Raw genomic sequence first — 24,758 nt, forward strand, 5'->3', positions numbered from 1 at the left:
ATAAGTGGACGTTTTTCTTCAACAATCTGACGTAATGCAACGTAGTTTGTTGACAACCCCGCAATATTCAAATACAAAAAATCGATTTGATTCACACTTTTCTTGGAACTTTGTTGCTATTTGTTGAAACGCAAGCTGCTTTGCTTTTGCTCAAACAATCTTTTATAAATTGAGCACTCTGAACTAAATGCGGCATGGTTGACTTCCAAATTCATTTTTCGTTCTTTATTAATTTTCAAACAATTAACACATTTCAATACAGTTGATGTGCACTCTGATGTCTTGTGTTTTTGGCTACACTTTGAGCAGGTATCACAATTCTTGCAATCCGTACTCTTGTGTCCAAATTCCCCACACTTGAAGCATCTTAAAACATTAATCGCGGGAACAACAAAGCACCGATCAAACTCGACATTTACTTTTTTCGCAGACAGCATAGACTTATACGTCGCCAAATCGACCTCAATCACTGCGCTAAACTTGTTATACATGAAGCGTGGATTTTCATATATATTTATAACTTTTACATCATTAATTTCGATACCATCATTTTGACTTTTTAAAAAATCAATGAAGACATCGGAGGAATATTTATCGCTCATGCCCACTACCTTTAATCTTGGCACCGACATGGGAACAACAGCGCTATAATTTTCACCCAGATTGCTTTCGATACCATTCTTCACCTGGTCAATATTTTCGCCCGAAGCACATTCAACAATAATGGAACCATCTTTACCGTTCCTGAAATTACTTATTTTGTGTGTTCTCGGATCTAAAGCTCTCTTTAAAAACTTACGAGTGTCATCGCAAGCTTGTTTGGATTCTTTCGGTTTAATCACAATGACCGGTCGAGTTTTACGTTTAACCGGTTTAAAACCGGCATTGTTATAGTTGCCAGTATCGGTAACATTAGTATCACTAATAGTTTTAGGTTTACTTTTACTGTGATTTTTAACGACTTCCGCAAATGTTGCGTCGTCCGCAAAAACATTATCATCATCACTACAATTTCGTAATTTACGCTTCTTTCCAATTTGGTCAGATTCAGAACGAATCGTCCCCGACAACCCGCGAGCATTATTCATTGCTGCTAATTTCTGATGCGCAGTAATTTCTGACACTGAACAGTTCAATGATTCAAATTTGTCACAAATTAATTTTTCAAGGGACTCATTCATGTTTAGCCTCACTTGTTCCATAGCGTTTCTCAACGCGTTCTCTATCTGGGCAGAAATTTGATCCCGCATGCCAGTGACCGAGTCGGAGAGTGCAGTCTTCATCTCTTCCTCCATTCTCTTGACGTCCGAGATCAAATCGTTCCGCTGCCCACTACAACACTGATCTGATCGATCAGATAAACAATCATTACACTTGAAGCAAAGATTGTCGTTATCTGTTATCATTTTTGCCACTGGCTTGTTGAGTGGCGTACACTTGTAGTGAAATACTCGTGCACACTTACCCACGCATTTCAGCGGCAAATCTGACAATACAATTGCCAAATCACAGGCCGAACAAATCATAGCTCAATACACATTAAACACGGGACGTTAACGTTACACCAACAGACATGCAGTGTGGCACAGAGACAGGAAGAAAAAAAAAAAAACAAAATCGCCGCCGCAGCTGCTGTATAGTAGCGCGCTGGGGGGATAAAAATATATCAATATTTAATAAGAACAAGCTGTAATTGCAACTATTTTTCTACTTAGCTTGAAGTAACTTTAGTTTAGTCACACGGTAGGAAGTTTCTACGGTGGAACACTTCACTATTTCACACGAAAAATATCAATTTATTAGCACCACAAAATCACACGAACTACTGTGTTCGCCATTACAAAAGAATGTATTTGAATGAAAAGTGTTGCGTATAGTGTATGAACCGTGAACTGCTGACATTACTGGGAGTGATTTCTATTCCTGCACACCTGGCGAAAGTCGGGAGGTTACGGTTGGACAGCCACGGCCAAGTAAACCGCACGACTGTGCAATACTATGTTACTCTTTAAGAACCCCACCGGCACCAGAATTAGAGCCTAGTTGAACCAAGTTGAAACCGACTTGCGAGTGTCGAGACGCTCAACGAATTGATGACGAGTAGTCCACATCCGCGACAAGTTATTGATTACAGCACTACAGCTACTAGAGGAAAATAGAGATACATTTAAATGAGTAAAGTTTTCCATTTATACTTTATGGTGAAACTTTGCTACATTTTATTTCATTTTATAGAATCCCGTAACAGATACACCGCTCTGTATTTAGTACAGACTTTTTGCGGTCCCTTGGTCTGGTAAGTTGAAAACGGATATTTCGATTAATCTGATCTGTAACTACAGAAAATGTAGATTGTTTTGACATTGTTAACACCCATAAGACTCGAAAACCAGGAGAAGCTTTGTTTGTTATGGGTTCCCACCAACTACATGAAGCTGTAAATCATAAACATTCTCGATCAGTTGCTGCTGATTGGATTGAAAATGGCCGTAGAGCATTACCATCCTAAAAATACCAGTAAGGAATAAATTTGAATGCTCTTTTTTACGGATGTTATTTTGATTCCATGGATAGCGCAGACTAGAAGCGATTGTTTTATTAGAAAAGTAAACAGGTATACCTATGATTTGCTTTTGCACCTGGCTACATTGTTATTACATAAATATCTTAATAGATAAATCGTCTCGCTCAAACCGTTGTAGGGGTATGAGGTGGGACCATCATCATCATCATCATCGTCAATGATTTTATGGTACTCCGCTTAATTACTTGTTTTCGACGGTTTTTGATCTATTGAAATTTTTACCTTTGTTATACTATAATTACCTTTGTTATACTATAACAACGAACCACGAAATTGATCCGAGGCCTGGAGGGCCACATCACATCAAATATATTAATCGATAGGGTTCGACGATTTGAGCAATGTCTGTGTGTGCGTGTATGTGCGTATGTAATGATTTTTTCTATCACCTGTTTCTCAGAGATGGCTGAACCGAATCGTTGGCTATTACTTTTGTTTGAAAGGTATTATTGTCTAGTAGATCACTATTGAGTTGTTTCGTGATACGACGTTTCGTTTAAAAGTTATAAGCAAAAATGTGAAAAATACGTGACACGGGTTTCTTCGGAACTACATGACCGATTTCAACGATCTTAGTATCAAATGAAAGCCCTTATTAAAGCTAAATTGTTCGTTAATTCTTAATTGAAAACAAACAAGTAGTTTAAAAGTTATGCTTGAAAAAATGTTTTGACAAGGTATTGATTATCGCCTGTTTCTTAGAGATGGACCAAGATAATTTACCTAATTTCAATTATTTTAATATCAAACGAGAGGTTTTTACACTACGAATATATAGAGTAGGGCGGGGCATAAGTGCGATGTTTGAAGTTGTCATAAGTTTTCGTGAGATATAAAGAAGGACAACAACGTAATATATTTTATAGTGATACAGTAACGCAATGTCTTTACATTGAACTATAAATCATCTGCGGTAATAGTGTTTTGCAAAATAAATACTTCTTTCTTCTGATCAAGTGCCGATTCGCACTTTTACCCCACTAGCGGAGCAAAAGTTCGAATACCGCGGGGCAAAAGTTCGAAGCTCGAATCCATGAAATTAGCACAACAGTATCTAACAAATCCATATTATCTCCAATCTGCGTTATGTTTCGGTGAGGAATATTCTCAATTTGCACCTTACCTATTTTACGCTAGTGAATTGCAGCCTCTGCTAGATCGAAACTTTTCCAAACCTTTGTTTTTTGTTTCATCAGCGGAAAAACATTGTTTTTCTTCGGCCAACATCTGTAGAGCACACAGTTTTCTGCAGATCTTCCATTTCTAGTATCTGTAATATAGCGCCTAAAGCTGTATAGCTAATTATATACATGTTTGCTAATTAGCTAATATAATTAGCTATACAAGTTTGAATCGAACTTTTGCCCCGTCCGTGAATCGCACTTTTACCCCGCTAAGCGCTTGACGGGGTTAGATTAAATTACGGAAAAGCGAAATATATTTTGTAAATTCTTTTCACCGTATTTTCAAAACAGACATGTGAGTGATGTACAATGCTGCTACAAATTTCCAACAAGTAAAATCCTCCTGTTGATGTCGTATTTGCCGTATAACGAAAAATTACATCAAAACCGCCCTAAAATAACATTTGCATATAACTCAGCAACTATGCTTCGTAAGCAACCAAAGTTTACGTTAGATTCAAGCTGTCAAAGTAGTCATCCATCCATGCCGATGTAGTAAATTTACTCGGAATCTGCACCGATAAATCATTGAATCGCACTTTTACCCCTCCTTACTCTATGCAAAATTTCATAAGAATTGGTTTTACCGGTTAAAATATATTTTATTTTATTTTATTTTATTTTATTTTTATTTTGCTATTCATCTGACCTTTAATGGTCTACATGAAGTGTAGGGTGGGGAAAAGCTCACTTGAGGTGGTCCCAAAAGATCTTCCTCAAATGTGCATAAAAACCCCACCGTCTTTTAATGTGCGTCACAATACATTTGATACATAAAATTATTAGATTACATAATTATTACATTATTATAGCATTACATTGTCATTTTTTAAAAAATTAACATGAAAAGACAAACTATAGTAAACCACTCACTAATAATCTACGACGATACACGGATGAAGTTTCATTGAAACTGAACAAATCGGCATATTGGTTAAACTGACGGGCCATTGCTGAGAGTGGTGAGAAGGCAGCATATTGGGTGGTCTGGAATTCCACCTGAAGCATAGTTCTTGGTCGCAGGACTCTAGAAGGTGCGTAGAAACCGATTTGCGATAACAGAACCGGAGCATCGTACTCTGCAGTAATCAGTTTTACGATGAAAACAGCTTGCGATGCTCTTCGACGCTGATCTAATGTTTTGATGCCCAACAGACGACAGCGATCTTCGTAGGAAGGCAAGTTGTGCGGATCATTCCAAGGTAGATTCCTCAGGGCGTAACGGACGAATTTGCGTTGAATGCTCTCTAGTCTATTAATCCATATTGCCTGATACGGGCACCAAACAACACTGGCAAACTCTAGTCTTGAACGGACTAGCGAACAATATAGAGCTTTAAAGCATAATGGATCATCAAACTCACGAGCTATTTTGAAAATGAACCCAAGTTGACGGCTAGCTTTCTCAATAATCGTTGCGATGTGAGGTCCGAAGGACAGTTTTTCGTCTAGTATTACTCCCAAATCCTTTACCTGCTCGACTCTGCTAAGTTTAGTTCCGGCAATATTGTAATCAAATCGGATTACATTTTTCGTACGATGGTAACTGATCACGCAACATTTTTCCACGCTCAATAACAATTGGTTTCTATTACACCAATCAGTAAATCGATTTAACAAAGTCTGCAGTTCCATACAGTCTCCGATTTGCCGAATTGCAAGGTATATTTTCAAATCATCAGCAAAGAATTGTCGTCCGCCTTGGTCAAGGATCAGTGCTGCATCGTTTACAAATATTGAGAATAGTAAAGGACCAAGATTACTACCCTGCGGTACACCTGAATGATTCGTAAATGTAGCAGACTGGCAATTTCCAATCCGTACGTAGAGTTGCCTATCAACGAGATATGATTCCAGCCAATTGCAAATCCTCTCGGTACAGCCAAGTCTCTTCAGCTTGCACAGAAGTAGTTTGTGGTTGACAGTGTCAAACGCGGCTTTTAGATCAGTGTATATTGTATCAATATGTGCTTTGGAACTGATATTTTTGATGCAAAACGACACGAAATCAACAAGGTTTGTTTCCACAGAACGTCCGCGAAAAAATCCGTGTTGCATTATACTGATATAGTTTCGGCAGGCAGCAAATAATGTGTTGTTCACGATAGTCTCGAAAACCTTAGACTCCGCACACAAAGAAGTTATTCCTCTGTAATTTGTTACATTACATTTGTCACCTTTTTTGAAAACCGGAAACATGCAAGATTTCTTCCAAGAAGTAGGGAACTTTTGTTGTTGAAGCGACAAGTTGAATAAGGATGTTAACGGAACTGCCAAGACATCTAAACATTTTTTCATTAACGCTGGTGGAAGCATACCAGGTCCGGGCGAAAAAGATGACTTCAGGTTACTAGCAGCAGAAATGACTGTCTGCTCGCATATGCTGAATATGTCCATTTCCAGCACAGCAGATGGTACGTTTGACAGAGCCTGCTCTACTTGCGAAGCAGTGGTCAAGTTCCAGTTAAAAACGCTTGAAAAGTGTTGCGCAAATAAGTTGCACTTCTCAGCAACCGAGGAAGCATTATCATCGTTGAGCGACAAAGTCGCAGGAAGACCACTTTCTTTCCTCTTGGTGTTAACAAAGCTCCAAAACTGATTCGGATTCCGACGCAAATTTTGCTGAGCCCGGTGAACATAACGATTATAAAGAAACCTATTGTAAGACCGATACTTATTGCTGGCACTGGTAAAACTGCGCTTCAGAATCGGGCAACGACGTGAGGTGTAGGCACGGAGAGCCTTCGCTCTAGCTCTTTTCATTCTACGGTGTTTTGCGTTAGACCAAGGGGGATTCCGCGGGGGCAGCCGAGGGGGTACAGCAATGTTTATGCATTCGCTCATCATCTGGTCATAAAAATTCACGGCGTCATCGACTTCAGCAAAGTGCTCAAGAGAACCCCAGTCAATTTGCGATAAAAGATCCCGTAACAATTCAACGTTTGCTTTACGATAGTCAAGTTGATTTGGATCCTGTATGTCGATGAATTGTATTGGCCGACAAGTAGTTAATTCCACGCAAAGGGCAGGGTGAAATGGGTCAGGAGCAACAATAGTTTCCGGTGCTTCAGAAACGCAGCAACTAGGGCAGCAATCCTCATTCACGAAAACAAGATCCAAACAGCGTGACTGGTGGTTACAAATAGCGTTTAATTGCCGGAGTCCCAAAAACGCAATACCGTCAAGCAACATACGACTAGCAGAAGTAAATGACGATTCAATTTGGTCAGCAGTAGCATAGCCTTGCACACAGCTTTTCCATGCTAGACCAGACTGGTTGAAGTCACCCAATACCAACAAAGTATCACACGTTCGCATTCTGGCGAAAGCGGACTCAAACACACTCAGCTGATCCTGTATAATACTGCAATCGGCCCGTTTTTCGGGTGGGACATAGACATCCGCAATGAACAAATTTTTGGTTCCTGTAACTATTTTAACCAAAAGCGTTTCGAGTCTTACTGGAATTAATTCGACGATTTGACAACTAACGAGAGAAGTCGAGACAGCAATTAGCACGCCACCTCCACGCAAATGTATGCTGTTGTTTGGGTTGCGATCATTCCGGAAGACGGTGTAGTCATCGCCGAATAATTGTAATGAATTGAAGCGACTATCTAGCCAAGTCTCCGTTAATACGTATACGTCGTAGTCGTTTTCCAAAACAGCCAGATAGACATCGTCGATTTTTGTCCGGAGTCCTCTTGTGTTCTGGTAGAAAACTCGAAGTTTAGTTTGATCGTCCGTAGCCGTTTCGGGAACCAGAGCAGGAGTCATTGGCTGGAAAAGTGGAAATTCAAATGCGGGTACATTGAATTCTTCCTCGTGGTACTCGCCTGTGACAAGGGTAGTAATACCCTCGCCGTCAGTTCGAATGCACCTTTGTACATTACAAGAAATATCGGTATTTAGCATCGTCAGATGAGATTGAAAGGTAGCGGTATTGCCTTCGATAATGAAATTTGCTCGGTGATTGATATCACTGTCAATGCCAGGAGTGTCGCATTCGGTGCCTTGCGAGAAATTAATGCGAGATGCATCCTCCACCAATTCGTTCCCGCTTTCGGCTCGTGCAGGCAGACTAGAAAATACACACAATCTCTGACTTTTTGGTAAACAATTGAAATACATATACTTAACTGGATGGGGGGCCCGTTGGCCCCCCGCATCCTCCAAAGAAAGAGGATCTTCGACTAGGGAACAATCGGTGTAGTTACCACGGCTGGCGTCAACCCCTGTCCGTTTTTTGTTCCATATTCTTCGAATTCTCTGAAGTAGATCCCAGCAGGCCAAGTGCTTGCAGCTAGTGCGGCAGTTTTGAGCTTTGGATCGATACCCACTTTAAAGGAAACAAAGCGCAGCAATTTCGTATCAACATCTCTTTTAACCAGCTTAACAACTTCGAGCGGCTCGTCACACTGTAGGCATTCTTTAACCACATCGTGGACGTTCTGAACTGATACGTCCGGATGGATTCTGGATAAGTAAATCCAAAATTTCTTTTCCGCTACCGGAATAGTGACGACTGTCGTTGCCAAGTTAGTATTCGTTCCGACTGTGATGTCCCGGTTAGAAACGAACTGGTCCTCTCTACGGCGCTTAGGTGTTGGACGGTGAATGGATGGCCAATTATTTTGCGGGATGCGCGGCGTGATGTCCGATTTACCCGCTATGCTGGCAGTCTTTGCGTTTTCTTTACGCATCTCCGTTTTCAGCTCGTTGATAGCAGCCGTTTGCTGTGCTATTAGCTCTGCTATAGTGTTACCAAGAGCAGCAATCGTAGGGCGAAAAGTAGCATATTTCAACAGTTTCAGGCATCCGTCGCAAAACCAGAGAATGTTATCGGTACCAGCTTTTATTTTTGTAAACAGTTGGCTGCTTACACCTGCGCACTTGAAGTGAGCGACCGTTTCGCAGAAGCCCTGACATTTGATATGGTCAGACTCCTTTGTCGGCTTGGCGCACTTATCACAGACGAACTCCATTGTAGTCAGTGAAGTAAACAAAGCAGCCGATATGCGTACAAAATCACTGATTTCTGGCCGGTGCAATCGTTTCAATGAACTAAACTTCACTTTAGCACAATACAGTAAATACTTAACACAGTAAACACTTCGTGAAGATTTAACTACGGCAAATTGAGAAATATCGCACAAAACTTCGAAAATTATTCAGAGCAGATTCCACAATAACAAACGTTATGCAGTGTTGCTAGAAAATTTTATTAACCGTCGAACACTCGCGCCAACTTTTGTAACACAGTTACTCGCGCGCACAATAGCCCCAAACCACAGAAAACGTGTGCACTAGAGTTTTGACTGGGAAAACTTGGTTTTAGGTTTATCGAACCTTTGGAAGAGTTTCTTGAAATTGAAAGCTCTATCGTCTGGTGGAATTTAAATTTTGATTATTCCCCCTAAAAGTGAAATAAAAAAAATATTTTTCTTCAGTGTCAATATAACACATTGATGTGTTCTGCAAAGTTATAGAGCATATTATTATAAGAAATTTTGCTAAAGACAGTAACCTTCTATCTCTGCAGCGAAGATAGAAATATCTTATTTATTGTATACTAGCTGACCCGACAAACTTCGTATTGCCACAAATTAACCTGTGTTGTACATAAATCATGAATCTCGGATGATCTTTGTCACTTCTCGAGTTTTGCAAGCCCCCCAGTGGGCGGCGCTTCCGACGGCGGGTCACCGGCAACACTCGCGACCGAGAGGTCTCTAACTATCATAAAATAAATTCAAGACTCAAAAATCTCCTACATGCTAAATTTGGTTCCATTTGCTTGATTAGTACTCAAATTATAAGGAAATTTGTATTTCATTTGTATGGGAGCCCACCCTCTTAAAAGGGAAAGGGGTCGTAATACACCACAGAAAAAAAAATTCTGCCATCTAAAACTCTCACATGCCAAATTTGGTTCCATTTGCTTGATTAGTTCTAAAGTTATGAGCAAATTTGTATTTCGTTTGAATGGGAGCCCCCCCCCCCTCCTAAAAAGGTAAGAAGTCCTAATTCATCATGGGAAAAATGGTTGCCTCCAAAAACACCCGCATGCCAAATATGGTTCCATTTGCTTGATTAGTTCTCGAATTATGAGGAAATTTGTATTTCATTTGTGTAGAAGCCCCCCCTCTTGAAGCGTGGAAGGATCCTAATTCACCGTAGAAAATATTTTTGCCTCCAATAACCTCCACATGCCGAATTTGGTTCTATTTGCTTGATTAGTTCTCGAGTTATGGGGAAATTTGTATTTCATTTGTATTGGAGCCCCCCCTCCTAATGTGGGAAGAGGTCCTAATTCATCACAGAAAAAATTCTTGCCTCCAAAAACACCTACACGCCAAATTTGGTTCCATTTGCTGGATTAGTTTTCGAGTTATGAGGAAATTTGTATTTCGTTTGTATAGGACCCCCCTCCTAAAGTGGGAAGGGGTCCCAATTCATCATTGAAAAAAAAATTGTCTCCAAAAACACACACATGCCAAATTTGGTTCAATTCGCTTGATTAGTTCTCGAGTTATGAGGAAATTTGTATTTCATTTGTACAGGAGCCCCTCCTCTTAAAGTGGGGAGGGATCCTAATTCACCATAGAAAATTTTCTTGCTCTCGAAAACCTTCACATGCCAAATTTGGTTGCATTTGCTTGATTAGTTCTCGAGTTATGAGGAAATTTGTATGGAAGTCCCCCCTCTTAAAGGGGAGAGGAGTTATAATTCCTCTTATAAAGAGGGGAGGGGTCTCAATTCACCATAGAATAAATTTTTGTCACCAAAAAAAACACCCACATGCCAAATGTTGTTCTATTTGCTTGATTAGTTCTCGAGTTAGGAGGAAATTTGTATTTCATTTGTACAGGAGCCCCCCCTCTTAGAGTGGGGAGGGGTCCTAATTCACCGTAGAAAATTTTCTTGCCCTCGAAAACCTTCACATGCCAAAGTTGGTTCCATTTGCTTGATTAGTTCTCGAACTATGAGGAAATTTGTATGGAAGCCCCCCTCTTAAAGGGGAGAGGAGTTACAATTCCCCTTATAAAGAAGGAGGGGTCTCAATTTACCATAGAATAAATTCTTGTCACCGAAAACACCCACATGCCAAATTCTGTTCTATTTGCTTGATTAGTTCTCGAGTTATGAGGAAATTTGTATTTCATTTGTATAGGAGCCCCCCCTCCTAAAGTGGGGAGAGGTTCTTATTCATCATAGAAAACATTCTTGCCTCCAAAAACACCTACATGCCAAATTTGGTTTCATTTGCTGGATTAGCTCTCGAGTTATAAGGAAATTTGTATTTCGTTTGTATAGGAGCCCCCCCCCTCTTAAAGTGGGGAGGGATCCCAATTCATCATAGAAAAAAAATTTTGTCTTCAAAAACACACACATGCCAAATTTGGTTCCATTTGCTTGATTAGTTCTCGAGTTATGAGGAAATTGGTATTTCATTTGTACAGGAGCCCCCCCTCTTAAAGTGAGGAGGGATCCTAATTCAACATAGAAAATTTTCTTGCCCTCGAAAACCTTCACATGCCAAATTTGGTTCCATTTGCTTGATTAGTTCTCGAGTTATAAGGAAATTTGTATGGAAACCCCCCCTCTTAAAGGGGAGAGAAGTTATAATTCCCCTTATAAAGAGGGGAGGGGTCTCAAATTACCCTAGAATAAATTCTTGTCACCGAAAACACCCACATGCCAAATTTGGTTCTATTTGTTGCTTGATTAGTTCTCGAGTTATGCAGAAATTTGTGTTTCATTTGTATGGGAGCCCCCCCTCTTAGTGGGGGGAGGGGTCTCTAACCATCACTAAAACCTTTCCTGGCCCCAAAAACCTCTACATGCAAATTTTCACGCCGATTGGTTCAGTAGTTTTTGATTCTATAAGGAACACAGGACAGACAGACAGAAATCCTTCTTTATAGGTATAGATGAATTAGTAAAATCAGTTTTTCTATTTTTGCTCTTTTTGTAATTGTTGTATGACTTTGTACAAACAGTAAAAATACACAACTTTGCTGAAAATAGTATACCTGTATGTTTGCTCGTTTAGGAACTGTAGAACTTTGATTATAAAGAATTTTGACTCCGAATTACTCGACTACCAGCAGACGGATACATTTTAAACATTTTACATTTGCTGATAGTTTTGCTGCATAAATTTTCCCAACAATTTAAATTATTAATGCATTGAATAATTATGATATTTTGCTCACAATAAGTTTGTTGAAGAATACCGTTCTGATTTAAACTTGGAACAGTCTCAAACTTCGAACACTTCAGAATAAAATGCTCGTTAGAATCGCCAATATGATAAAATATTATGCTTATTGTACACCACCATGTTCGTTAGAATGTCCTCTGTCCGGTGAGATATGACATTGAACTGTAGGACTTCTTATAAGAAATCAGCAGGCGCTGGAAAAAATGAGAACTCAGATTTTAACTTCGTTTGCATACTCTTAGTGTTTCGTGCAAAACTAGCTGTTTTTTCGTTTGCATTTTTTACCAATTTCAGAACATTTACCTTCCCACTTCGCAATTATTAGGTAAGTGCAAGATATATACGTACAAAAGCATAGTTAAAATACAATGTTTCAAGCATTATTTCAAAGATATTACATAGATAAAAAGTGTTCGAAGTTTAAATCACATTTTGAGGTGTGATTCAAACTTCGAACACCCATGAATAATATCCAGTTTTTCCGGATTTTCCTTCGGGAAAATGAATTATCTGCATTGTAAAGCTGTACAAAGTCAACTTGCTTTAGATGTGGTACATGGAGTTTGAAAATATTAGCAATTGACTACAGAAGTACGAATTGAAACTAATTATTGTGTGAAAAATTTAAATCATTCTGTTAGGTGGATTTTAAAAGACAGTGTTTAGAAAAAGGATGAAATTTCACTTATTTAAGTTGAATGACACTAAAAACATTAATGCTTTTCAAAGTAATACAAGTGTTCGATGTCTGAGACTTAAATATTCGAGCTTTGAATGTCGACTATGAAAGTGTTCGAAGTTTGAATCAAAACCGAACAGCAGTTTTTTAGTGTTTTTTACTGGAAATTAACATTTTATCCTCATTTTTAAAAGTTTAGCACAAAAATAATTAAATTGTCATGCTATTAAACCATTTATGGGAGTAGAATAAAGATGTTTTCGAACATTTTTCTTTGAAGAAACTTTCAGCATAGCTTAAGTGTTCGAAGTTTGAATCAGAACGGTATACGTTAGTTAAACAACGATTTGTAACTTTATAACAATATGGCGTTGAAAAACCTACACGTGTTGTATAAAATACAACAGCGTGAGTTAATAAAAATTGATAAAAATTATTCAAGAAAACTATTGATGTGATTCAAATAGAATGGCATTACAGGAAACTATGCATAGTTCAAAAACCTATAAACTAGACCTTTACTAGACAATGTATATGTTAAAGAATAAGATTTCCTCTTACAACTTAGGGATCATTCAATAATGACGTCCATTGCTTATGGGGGGGAGGGGGGATTCAATTTTGTAACAGGTTGCGACAAAGGGGGGGGGGGTCTAGGCAAATGTGACATCCGTCGGAAAAAAATTGCATTTTTATCAAAAGGCAGCAAAAATATGTTTCTGAGTCATTCATTGCTCATTGATTTATTTCGATTTTCGAACTTATTGTTCCTGCTGACGGCGCTTGAAAGTCAGGCACAATTTGTCAATGTTAACTAGATAGACCACGCGTTATATTAAAGGATAAATTTACACATCAATTTCAGTTCATTTGCAATCAAAGTTTCTAGCTTTTTACTAAATATTGGATAGAAAAGTACAATGAACTCTAAAAGCTATCGTCACGATGTAGTGAAACCTGCTTCGCCGACGCAGATTGAAGCTTGTTTTGAAGCGGAGCCATGCTACTTCAATTGAAACCAAAGCTTCATTTCTTCATTGATTCGTAACAATTTGCAATTGAATGTTGTTAGAGCCCTTGTTCGCAGTTATTATTTTTTATTAATTGTTATTTTCTATATTTTTTTTTAATCATACATTAACTCTTAAAAGGTAAAGCTAGTTTTATAAACCACTTTTTACTTTCAACACGCTTTTCATTTTTATTTTGAGTTTGTGTGACGTCCAAGGGGGGGGGGGGAGGTTGAGTTTTGTGACACAATCGGACAGAGGGTGGAGGGGGGGTTTAAAAAAGCCGAAATTAGGTGCACGTCATATTTGAATCGTCCTTTACTTTTATTTGCACTTACGAAAAACGGATCTATCAAAATTCAAAAGTGTTCCTAAAAGTGTTCAAATTTTGTAAACTTATTCAATTTTCAAACATTTTTATGTAAACCAACGTTGCGTAGTGCAACGATAACCAATAGATGAATTATGTTCCGAAGACGTGTCGATTTCTATCTCAAATAGCGAGTATGACCATATAACAAAGGTTCCTTTCACCACTAGGTGGATTAAATCGGGGTTTTAACCTATATTTGATAAATAAGGCTAAATTCTGTTACCGTATTGTGTATTTTTACTGTATTACATATTTCGTTTAAAGTAGTATTTCATTCTTTTAACTAAGCTACGGTGATATTTACCCCAGTTATTACATGTGCGTTTTGTAACTTACTGAAATCTGTCAATTCGAAGAAATTGCATGCAGTAGCTGTTTCCCCACTTTTATTCACTGAATAGAGAAAAGTGAGCATGAGAGAATCGCAACGTTTAGGAAATACCGGAATCATTATTATACACGTTGAGAGAATTGTACCTTACGCCATCCGTGTTGCTCATCTTCAGTGCAGAGATGGAAAATGGGAAAACAGCATCCGAGATCCGAGTTTACGCTCACCGTCTGATTTGTCAGTTTGAGCTCCGCAATGCTTTCGGCAACAATCGGTTTTCATCGCTGGCGATTTTGTTTTACAGTGAAAATTTTATTACATATCCTTCGAACATTTAGCAAATACTAATCAGAAATTATGTGAACATATTGCCAAAGAGTTATTTCGATAGTTGAACCGTCGTGTTTGAATTGTTTGCTTCTAGTTTTAGCTGTTAGTAGAAAGGTATTGATTTTCACGCGATAGGAGAAACAGGAAAAATTTTGCTTGGATATATGTGTCCGCAATTATCCGAAATATAATCAACAAAAATCTGATGAAAAAATTATTTTTGAGCATAAATATAGTATTGTCTGGAGTACAATTTGAAATAGGAAAAATGCGTGTAAAATAATGGCACAACATATGTGTGAAAAGTGTTTCAACAAAAACAAGCGATATAACTCAAAGTAAATTGAACTGATATTTCTACTACTATTCGATATAACTAGGAATCCAGATAAATCATTTACCCGGTGCTTATTGGATAACTTTGAGTACTCTTTCGTATTCCGTATTGAATGTACGTAGTAATGAAAATGCTTTGCATTGCTTTTATTGGCGTCTGCGGAAGCTTTATTAATAACAATGCTGGAAGTTTTCTTTTGGAACTCGAGTGTGCAAATGCCATCGCTGTCGCTGTTTTAATTTGGCCGCACTATTTCATTTACTACTAATTTCATCACTACTTGATTAATATAGCTGTTTCCCAAACATCAAATACAATTTCTGTTTTTGCTCAAAACTTGCTGCGCTCTTATCTTATCCTTAACAAAGAAACAAATATTATGTTTGAATAAATGCTTACTAATGTATTGTATTGTTTGTGTTATATTTTGAATGTATTTTGGTAATTCTATTGTATGCCATTCATACAGTTTTGGGTGTTATTTTCTTGCTAAACAATTAACTTAAAGTAAGAATTTCATGCTTGACTAACATTATAAAAGAATTGAAAGTAACGTGCAGAGACTGCAGAATTTAGAACCACCAAGATACTATTTTTTAACAAGAACATAGTCAGTCCTCCTCATGGTATTTTATCGTAATAAATTGGTTTTGACAGTCGGCGGATCTGCATAATATAGTCTCGGTAGAGTAATCTCACGCAATGTAGCGCTAATTGCATATCGCAGTAATAATTTTTGGTGACAACTGTCATTTTACATAACATATACTCCCATATACATAGTTTCTCAAACCCTACAATCGTGAATAAAATGAACGTCAAATAGTAATCTTTCCTCATAGAAATTCAGCGACATTTTTTGATCGCGTAGTATTTTTAATTTAAGTAATCTTAATCGCTATTGTACTCGAAAGTATTTTTACTGTAATCTTGACTTTTTGCTAGTTTGACAAAATTTGCTAGTTTAAATTTTTTGTAGAAACAATATACAAAAATAATCACAAAATTAATTAGTTCCATGGTCTTGGTTGATTTCAAATTTATGGTCGTGAAGTAATTATAGACACATATTTTTCGGTACTGATGGAAAACCATGCCAGAAAACAGATGGAGAAAGTTCTCCGTTTCCTATCGCTTCGTTTTGCCTTTACTTTATTAAATAAAGACAAAACAGACATTCTTTTCGTTCTGCGCGTTTTGGTCATAAAGAAACAGTTCAGTGCGGGAAATTGATAATATCTAAATCTGTGACCGGTAGCATCAAACAACATTTATGATTCTTCTATCTATTCTCGTTTTATCCAAACGTTCATACTCGACCAGCGGTTCTTTCCACTTGTATGCATATGTTACTATCACGGTGCGATTGCCTTAGTGTTTGAATTGTTTCGATACACCCTTGTAATACATACGCTGGTGCTTAAGCTTACATACGACTATTTTTAATCCGTTTATCTTAAAATTTAATCAAGCACTTTTGCGAAGAATATGCTTGTGTTTAAATATATTGAATATATTAAATATATTGAATATATTAAATATATTGAATATATTGAATAACCCGTGCCTGGATTCACATGTTCCTTGGGGATACTGCTAGCATCGAAAAAAAATTAATTTTGTTATCATGTACAATCCTGTAAGTTTTAGCCGATTGGTTGCATTCTTTTTGTAGTCTTTATTATGAGAGAAAAAAAGCAAGAATACACAGTATTTCTCAATTAGTTTCTGGAATAACAAATTTAACCTGATTGGCAACCGACCCCAATTCTTCCACCGTAAAAGCAGTCGACCAACATTACCCCGTCAGTCAGAGACCCAGTGAGATCGGATCACTTTTTCATTTTTTTTTTTTTTTGCTTGAATTGACTATCTAAAACGTTCAAATATGAAAAAAATCATCAACAACATTCAATCGTAAACTATATTTCTAATCCACCCCAATGCCTGGTGAACATTGTTCATGTATAAACAATGATGAAGCAGAATTACTGTGATTCACCTTTATTTGAGTGCTTAATACCTAATTATTCAGTTCAGACGAGATTGCAAATCTAAAGTACCGTACTAGGCTTAAGTATTATGTTGAAGTAATCTTGAATAAAAAGAATAATAAACGGTAGCAATAGCACTTGTCCTAAATGCAAATGATCTGCTGCCAAAAAATTAAATTACAACATATCAATTTTCTCCAGAACTGAAATATTGTGATAAAATTGTCTGTATGAGTAGAATCATTGATGAATAAGAATAAGGAACAAAATTATATTTTGCTATTGCCATAATTTTTGAAGGACCAAAAAATCATTTACTATTTATTTAAATTAAATTTAGCTGAACGCTTGTTTTATTAAAGACGATGAGCAATAGCCACTCCCTTCGTCTCATTTTGGAAAGTTTACGGATGTAGTATAATTATGCTCGAGTTGCATTTAACCTTCTAACGGGTAAGACGGGGACTTCGCTTTTGGAGCCTCAGAACCACATTTGAAATTTATTATAAATTGACTACATGAAAAATGCATTTAAAACAGATTTCTTGACATTTTGATATTAATTGTACAACATCGCGTTCAAGAATCATCATCTTTCAAGAACGAAATTTCAAGAAAGCTGTGAAAAAAATTTATTGCACGAATATTCCCTTTTTTCTTTTGAAGAAAGAGGACATCGCGAACAAATCAATTGAGCACAAACATTTTCTATTAATTGTTTATATAAAGCATGTTAGATTTCGTAATAGACCTAAATTGAAAAAATTATCTGTGTAGAGCGTTAGTCATGGTAAACGAAAAAGAGAAAATAGTCTCTTTCTTATCTGATACTCTGCCAACAGAAGAGACAAGAAGAATCAAGAAGATCCAAGCATCAGCTTTTTTGAGTGTACTTTCATGAAAACTTGATCGCATGGTTGTATGATATTGCCCGTTAGACGGTTAAATTAGGATGAATGTTTGTCGTTTTTTAAGCCTTTTTCCCATGACAATGAAATGAATGAATTGAATTTTCTTTTATTTTTCATTAAAATGAACATATTCACTTCGAAAATGGCTTGCATCAACGTCAGTAAAACATGTTGCTTTATTTATTTTTTGTTATCAAATATCAGTAACCCCAGGCTGAGTTAAAGGGAACAAAATTGTATTGTCAATACAAAGTTACGCCGGTCCTTATTGATTAAGTCTGCATCGATACATTGTAATTGATTTTAAAGGGTTATCATCTAAAACAATCAAATGGGAAAATCAAACAACTCTGCTCGTGTCTAAAAGTAATGTATGAAAAATCTATATCTTTTTCTGTTTGCTTCGACGATATTCGACTTTGATCAGTACACTTAAGACTTTTTTGCACGTTTTTCACGATTCCTGTTTTTTAAATAGGTTCCATTTTGCAAAAATCAAAACATACAAAGTTATATCAAGATTACTTTTAAATTTATGTGAATATCTTATTTCGTTCAAAATTATCAGACTACTTTCTCCCTTAAATCAAAAAATATTGACCAAAATATAAGAGCATGGGGTTTAGAAGTCATGTGCTAGAATGTTATGTGCCTAACCTCTAGGTAGGTTTACTACTGAGTCTTACTATTGATTAACTCCTTTCATGTTATAATGAGTTAATTATAATCCAACCTGAAATTAAATTAAATTTTCGAATCTAATTTATATAAAGTGTTATTACACTCTAGACAAGTGTATATAAATGTTAAATCTGTCGGTAAAATTAAAAAATGCGCAGCGATGGTAAATGACTGAATCAGCAATGCAAACACTTTTCAAATTATTCTTGTAAATAAATCACTAGCTTGTTCGTGAAGTGAAAGTAACTGTATTTTGCAATGTGTGTAAAAATAAAGTGTAAAACAAAGTGATATAATTGTGGAATTGAAAACTTTCGGTGGATTTGAAAATGACATCGAGACCTGCACACAATGGCAATAATAGGAAACAAGAGTTTGCGGATACAGGCGCAATGGTGTTGCCAAAACAGAAACACATCTCAGTTTTGGAGAAAAGTTACTCAATGCCAAATGGCTATAAGGTATCCCCCAAAATATCACCAGTTACCAAACCTGCAATTATCGACAAGGCTAGCATTGATTATCATCTAGAAAACTTTATAATAAATCGCAAGGTTGCCTTGAATGGGGGTAACGAATTAAGGATAGATGAGAAAAACATATCGCTACATCTTAATAATCCATTTGTAACCAACTTTACTGCGCAGAATCAGCAATACCAAGCTTATGATTCTGTGAAAAACATGCTAAATTGTGGAACTTCGTTGCCACGACCTAGACGTCCTCACAGTATTGCAATTGAACCACAAACGCAACGAATGATAAACAACGAAGCAAAAATAAACTCTTATTTGAATTCGGGTGATACTAAATATCGAGAGCAAATGTACAATGGTGTTTATTCTTCTGTTAAAAAGCATGTTGATTACTCTCCCATCTCGACAGCGGCAGGAATTAAACAAGAACGTGAAATGTACACTCCGTCTCCTCCAGTTACAACACATTCCAGTATTATGGTTCCTCCAGCTGTCCCTCAGAGGCGATCGCAGAGCATCCCTCGGCAGAATGATAATCAAAGTGTGACAAACAATATTCCTGCCTTGCGTCCCAGAAGTTTGGACCGAAATGTATCCTCAGCACAACAGGGCAGCACTCCAGTTATACAGAAATGCCAATCTGGCCTAACAACAAAACGCATTGGTAATGGAATTGGTTTACGTCAATCTGTTACATTTCATGGTCAGCCGATTGACCAAACTGTTATATATAGCAATATAAGGGAATTGAAAGAAAACGAGGTTAGATCAAAAGACAGGGAACGCCCAATGTCTTTCGCCTATGGTACAGTTCCAGATCAAGAGTTTTTGGAAAAGCAATTACGTATTTATTCAGAACAATTACGAACAATAACAGAAAGTGTGCGACGGTATTCGGAACAAGCTAAACTATTGCAAGAATTGAAAAAACAAAAACCCCATCTTCAGAAAAATACTAATACCGGAGGAATGAGTGCAAGCAACAATTTGCCATTGCAATCTTCAGATAATACAGAAAATGAGCAAGTAGAAACGCCCTCACATCAACTCAAACTGTTTTTAGAAAGCATTCGGAGTTCAATGCGAGAACATGATAATGTGAATACAGACATAGAAAAACACAGCGAGGATAACAAAGTTATTCAGAATGTAGAACCAGAAAACTTGAACATAGAAGATAGCAGTTTTCGACAAAATGTCTCATTAGATGAAGCTAAAACACCCTCCGATCAATTACGGCTATTTTTGGATGCTATTAGATCCAATAAAACAATCATCAATGCGGCAGATACGTCCAATCAGGATAAAAATGCTATTTGCAAGTCTAACAACAGCGTAAACAATGGAAAAGAGGGACTCATCAATGAAAAAATAGTCGACAAATCTCAAGAAAATAACTATGCTGTAAAAACCACCCACACTTCTAATGTGACCGCACGGTCGTTTGACATCGAAAACCAAGAAAAACTAGCTTTAAATATTGCTAAAACATCAAAGACTGTTGATCAGATTTTAGATAAATTTCACCTACTTGCTATGAATGCAAAGACTGTCGATTCTGTTGAATATTTAAAAAAATGCTCAGATGCATTAAAACAAACCTCAGAACAAATTAGACTGTTCAACATGGCTTATGGTGGGGGAAACATTACTTGTCAACCTGGTATCAGTAGTTCAAACTCTGCTGAAGATAACTCCACCAATACCACACCAGGGTCAATACGTGAAGCTGTCCAAAGTCTATTAGAGCAACCCAGGAATGGGGTTCAAATCATGGATGATCGCATGTCTTTGTTTATTGACATTCTAGATACGCAGGAGAAATTTAGTCAGGTAACTATAGAATATATATCATCATCAATCAAAAACAAAGTAAAAACTAGGAGGCCTTAGTGATACACTGCAGGCTGCGAAGTTTGTCCGTACTTTTTTATGAACATTAGAACACCTTTTCCTTTGCTAAACATGATTTGACCAGCCTTAAAGCATCTTTGGGGTCATTGGACCAGCAATACCTACAAAACAGCAATCTAACGGATGTCAATATTACATTAAGAAAAAACAGCGGATTTTATGCTAAGAGGGTAGAACTCCAAATTTTTTGATTTTTTCAAAATATTTTTTTTCTTGATAAGGCGAAAGATGAATAATTCATCTTTCGCCTTTATTATCAATTATTGATAGAAATTTATTACGTTTTGAACATTGTGCTTTAGATTGATTATATTTCCCTAGTCACTGTTATCGGTCTCATCCTGGTCATAAATCTTCAAAAGTTTTTAATTAAAAATTGCTCCTTTTCAAAAGCTAGGACTTTCCAGTCATCATAATGCGTATTGTTGAAATAATTCCTATTTTGACGAATCATTTTCCACCAAGCGTAACGAGGTCGGCATGTTTTGAGCCGTTGAGGCCTTAAACGAGCTGAGATTTGATGTTCCTAGAACCTTGTTTTTTTTTGTTTGCATAATTGACGAATGCAAGTATTAACTAGGTCTATTAGTAATAGTATTATCAATCTATATTGTTTTTATAAACATGAAATATCTAGATATGTCGGGGAGAATCGTATCGAATTTACCGAAATACAATGATAACGCGTCTACTTTTTTTCACGCGGATGTTTAAGGTGTTGGGCGCGTTTGTGCTATAGAATAGTCAGGTGTTATAATTAATTTCCCAGTTCTCACTATCGATGCGGTAACTTTATTTAATTTATTGTTGCACCGCCTTCGATTAACATCGTACAGACTGAATATCTTTAAGAATTCAGGCTCTTCTCGTCGCGATCGAACCGGAATATATCCCCTGATGGGTCTGCTTTAACTACCATTAAAGCACGCAAGCGAAATTAACAGATAACTGATTATGGCTATCAGATGAGCTTTCCGATCGCATCACTTACCATAGTGAATTCAGTCCAGGTCTAACCATACCTGTCTTACTAACACAAATATCCTTCCCGTGGCATTCGCCGAGGTGCAGAGGCCAATTTGGCCTCAAAACAGCGAATATTGAACTAATAGTCCTTCCCTTTCCTAACGACCGCAAGGACGTGACCGGCGCCGTTATTGATCTAGTCCAAGTCTAAACTACTGAATTGTTGTACATATATCGAAAATGGTAAATCATCTTAAAACGCTATCTGTGGTGTTCTCTGTAAACAAACTTCGCTAGTTCAGATCAATCACGGAGGTTCATGCTGATGCTCATGCACATTGGCCGAAATTTTTGCGTTAAATAAATTAATTGTGTAAAAAACCGCCATCTTACGATTACTTAGACCAAACTCGTGTTTTTTAGTCTTTAACCTTGAAATGCGGTCAGGCATTAATATTAATATTTTTTGAACCAGTGGTTCTACAATTGATGGAGGGACGGTAGGGGAAAGTAATGAAAATTTCCATCAATTGTAGAACCACCGTTTCAAAAAAATAATAATAATTACGATTACTTGTTAATTTTCTGTCCAAAGCATGCCTTTGAAAGTTCGGTGCCCCACCTTCTGTTTAGGTCTGGGCACATCAGTGTTAGATGTTTTATAATTACCTAGTCTCTAAAAATACGTCAACGATTTCGTCAACTTCAAACACTTTTAGAACACACAATAACAATGACTTTTTAATGATTTACTTTGAAAATCTAAACTCTAACTCCACCACTGACTGGAACAACTTTATTATCCATGTTCTAGTAATAGTGGCAATGTCCGATCAAAACTTTTGCGGTAACTATTTTCTATAAAATAATTCAAAGTTATTGGCAGACTAATACGTCTTAATCACATGAATAAGAAAATGACGAATGCACACATAGATCAGCTATTTCTCAGAGAGAAATTGTAATTCCACCATTACAGAAACTTCTTCCACTATTACAGTTTTTTATTAAAACGCCGAAATATTTTGGGCAAATAAGAAAAAATGGGTTTCTTATCATAAAATTACAAAAGGTTAATTATTCATGACTCAATAAATAAAATAATAGATTCTTATATATTTTTTTCTATGGAAATGATGAATGCTAAAAATTATGGCAGCCAATATTTCATCATGCGCATGTATATTATATATTCACATACTCATTTACGTACACTTAAATTTTCAAGTTGTTTAGTTTTAGTTTCACTCAACCTTTGAACGTAAAGGTTAACTTTCATATGATAATAGATAAAAATATTAATTACATTTTATGCAGGATCTTCAATCTGAAATCGAATCGCATCGTGTTGTTTATGACAGGCTAGATAACACTGGTCGGAAACTATTAGGTTCACTTACATCACAAGAAGATGCTGTTATGTTACAACGTCGATTGGATGAAATGAATCAAAGGTGGAACCATTTGAAATCAAAAAGTATCGCTATTAGGTAATAGATTGAAAATGAAAGAAAAAAGTGTTTACTCTTTATTGTCTTAATATTCAATAGAAATCGTCTAGAATCTAACTCGGAACACTGGAATACTCTTTTGTTGTCTCTAAGAGAGCTTACAGAATGGGTGATTCGAAAAGATACAGAACTAACGTCTTTGGGTCTTGGACCGATGAAAGGAGACGCAGGCAATTTACAAAAGCAGATGGTAATCTAATACAATTGTAGTAATCGCGATTTTAAAAAATTATACCTTAATGTTTTATTTTTACAGGATGATCATCGAGCTTTCCGTCGCCAGCTAGAAGATAAACGCCCTTTGATAGAAAATAATCTCCTTAGCGGCCGTCAATATGTTGCCAACGAGCCCCCTCTATCGGATACTAGTGATTCTGAAGGTAGGTTTTAGTTATAACCAGCTAAGTGTTCGATCTTCGAGTCTCCCAAGCTTATCTTGCACTTCTATTATCGTAACGGAAATTCCCATAATGCAATTCCCATTTTTCCTGATTTGTAGCTACCCTCCTTTTGTCCTCCTCTGTGCGAAGGGGCTTCGCCCTTTTGTCTTTCAGTCAATTACGCATTCACCTATTTTCGATTCGAAAATTCGCATAATGCAAGACGTGCATGCTAGCGAAACCACACAAAACCAACGCAACGCGTAACTTTCACCGACAGTGTTGTGTGTGTCACACCTTTTACAAAAATGAGCTCGAATCTTTCCTCTTATACTAACAACGATTCTTTTCCTACTAAGCTAACCCGCGATCGTATATGAAAGATGAAATTAAATTGTATACACATAGATATTGTATTAGCCCCAATTGATTCTGACTTAGGGTAGCTCCAAAACTCATCACCCTTGCAAAGCCAAAGCAAAACCATGGGTTTATACCGTCTTTAGACATTACCCTTCTTTATCGACAGACTTCGCAGCCGGCTGTTAGAGTACAGGAAAATTACGGGGCCAGTGCAACAATCCTACTGACTCTAACTAGCAAGCACCGCCTAGCCGAGATTCGAACATACGACGACTGGCTTGTTAGACCAGCATCGTACCTCGAAGCTAGCTGGGCGGTAGTCACCCTTGCAATGAGATCTTTTTTAAAAAAAATCAGCTTTTGATCCACTCAACAGATTTTGATGATTTTGATAGCAAATGAAAGATATGATGATGATGATCTTTTAAGGAAAACTGTAGCCCAAATGGGCTTTCTGTGAAAAATATTGGACCGAAACTCAAATTTTTGCTTACTTTTAAAATCGTT

General features: G+C 37.0%; 1 protein-coding gene across 6 annotated transcripts in view; it reads left to right on the forward strand.

The window, feature by feature from the left end:
* The window catches only part of LOC128734686 (dystrophin, isoforms A/C/F/G/H), a 167,860-nt gene that overhangs the window by 101,786 nt on the left and 41,316 nt on the right, over positions 1-24,758 (forward strand). For all 6 annotated transcript variants that reach the window (XM_053828990.1, XM_053828994.1, XM_053828995.1 and 3 more), the window contains 3 exons: positions 23,315-23,487; positions 23,548-23,698; positions 23,765-23,888. In XM_053828990.1, coding sequence (XP_053684965.1) covers positions 23,315-23,487; positions 23,548-23,698; positions 23,765-23,888 — 448 coding nt within the window. The remainder of the gene's footprint in view (positions 1-23,314; positions 23,488-23,547; positions 23,699-23,764; positions 23,889-24,758) is intronic.

Source organism: Sabethes cyaneus, chromosome 2 (genome assembly GCF_943734655.1).
Source record: "Sabethes cyaneus chromosome 2, idSabCyanKW18_F2, whole genome shotgun sequence".
NCBI lineage: Eukaryota > Metazoa > Arthropoda > Insecta > Diptera > Culicidae > Sabethes > Sabethes cyaneus.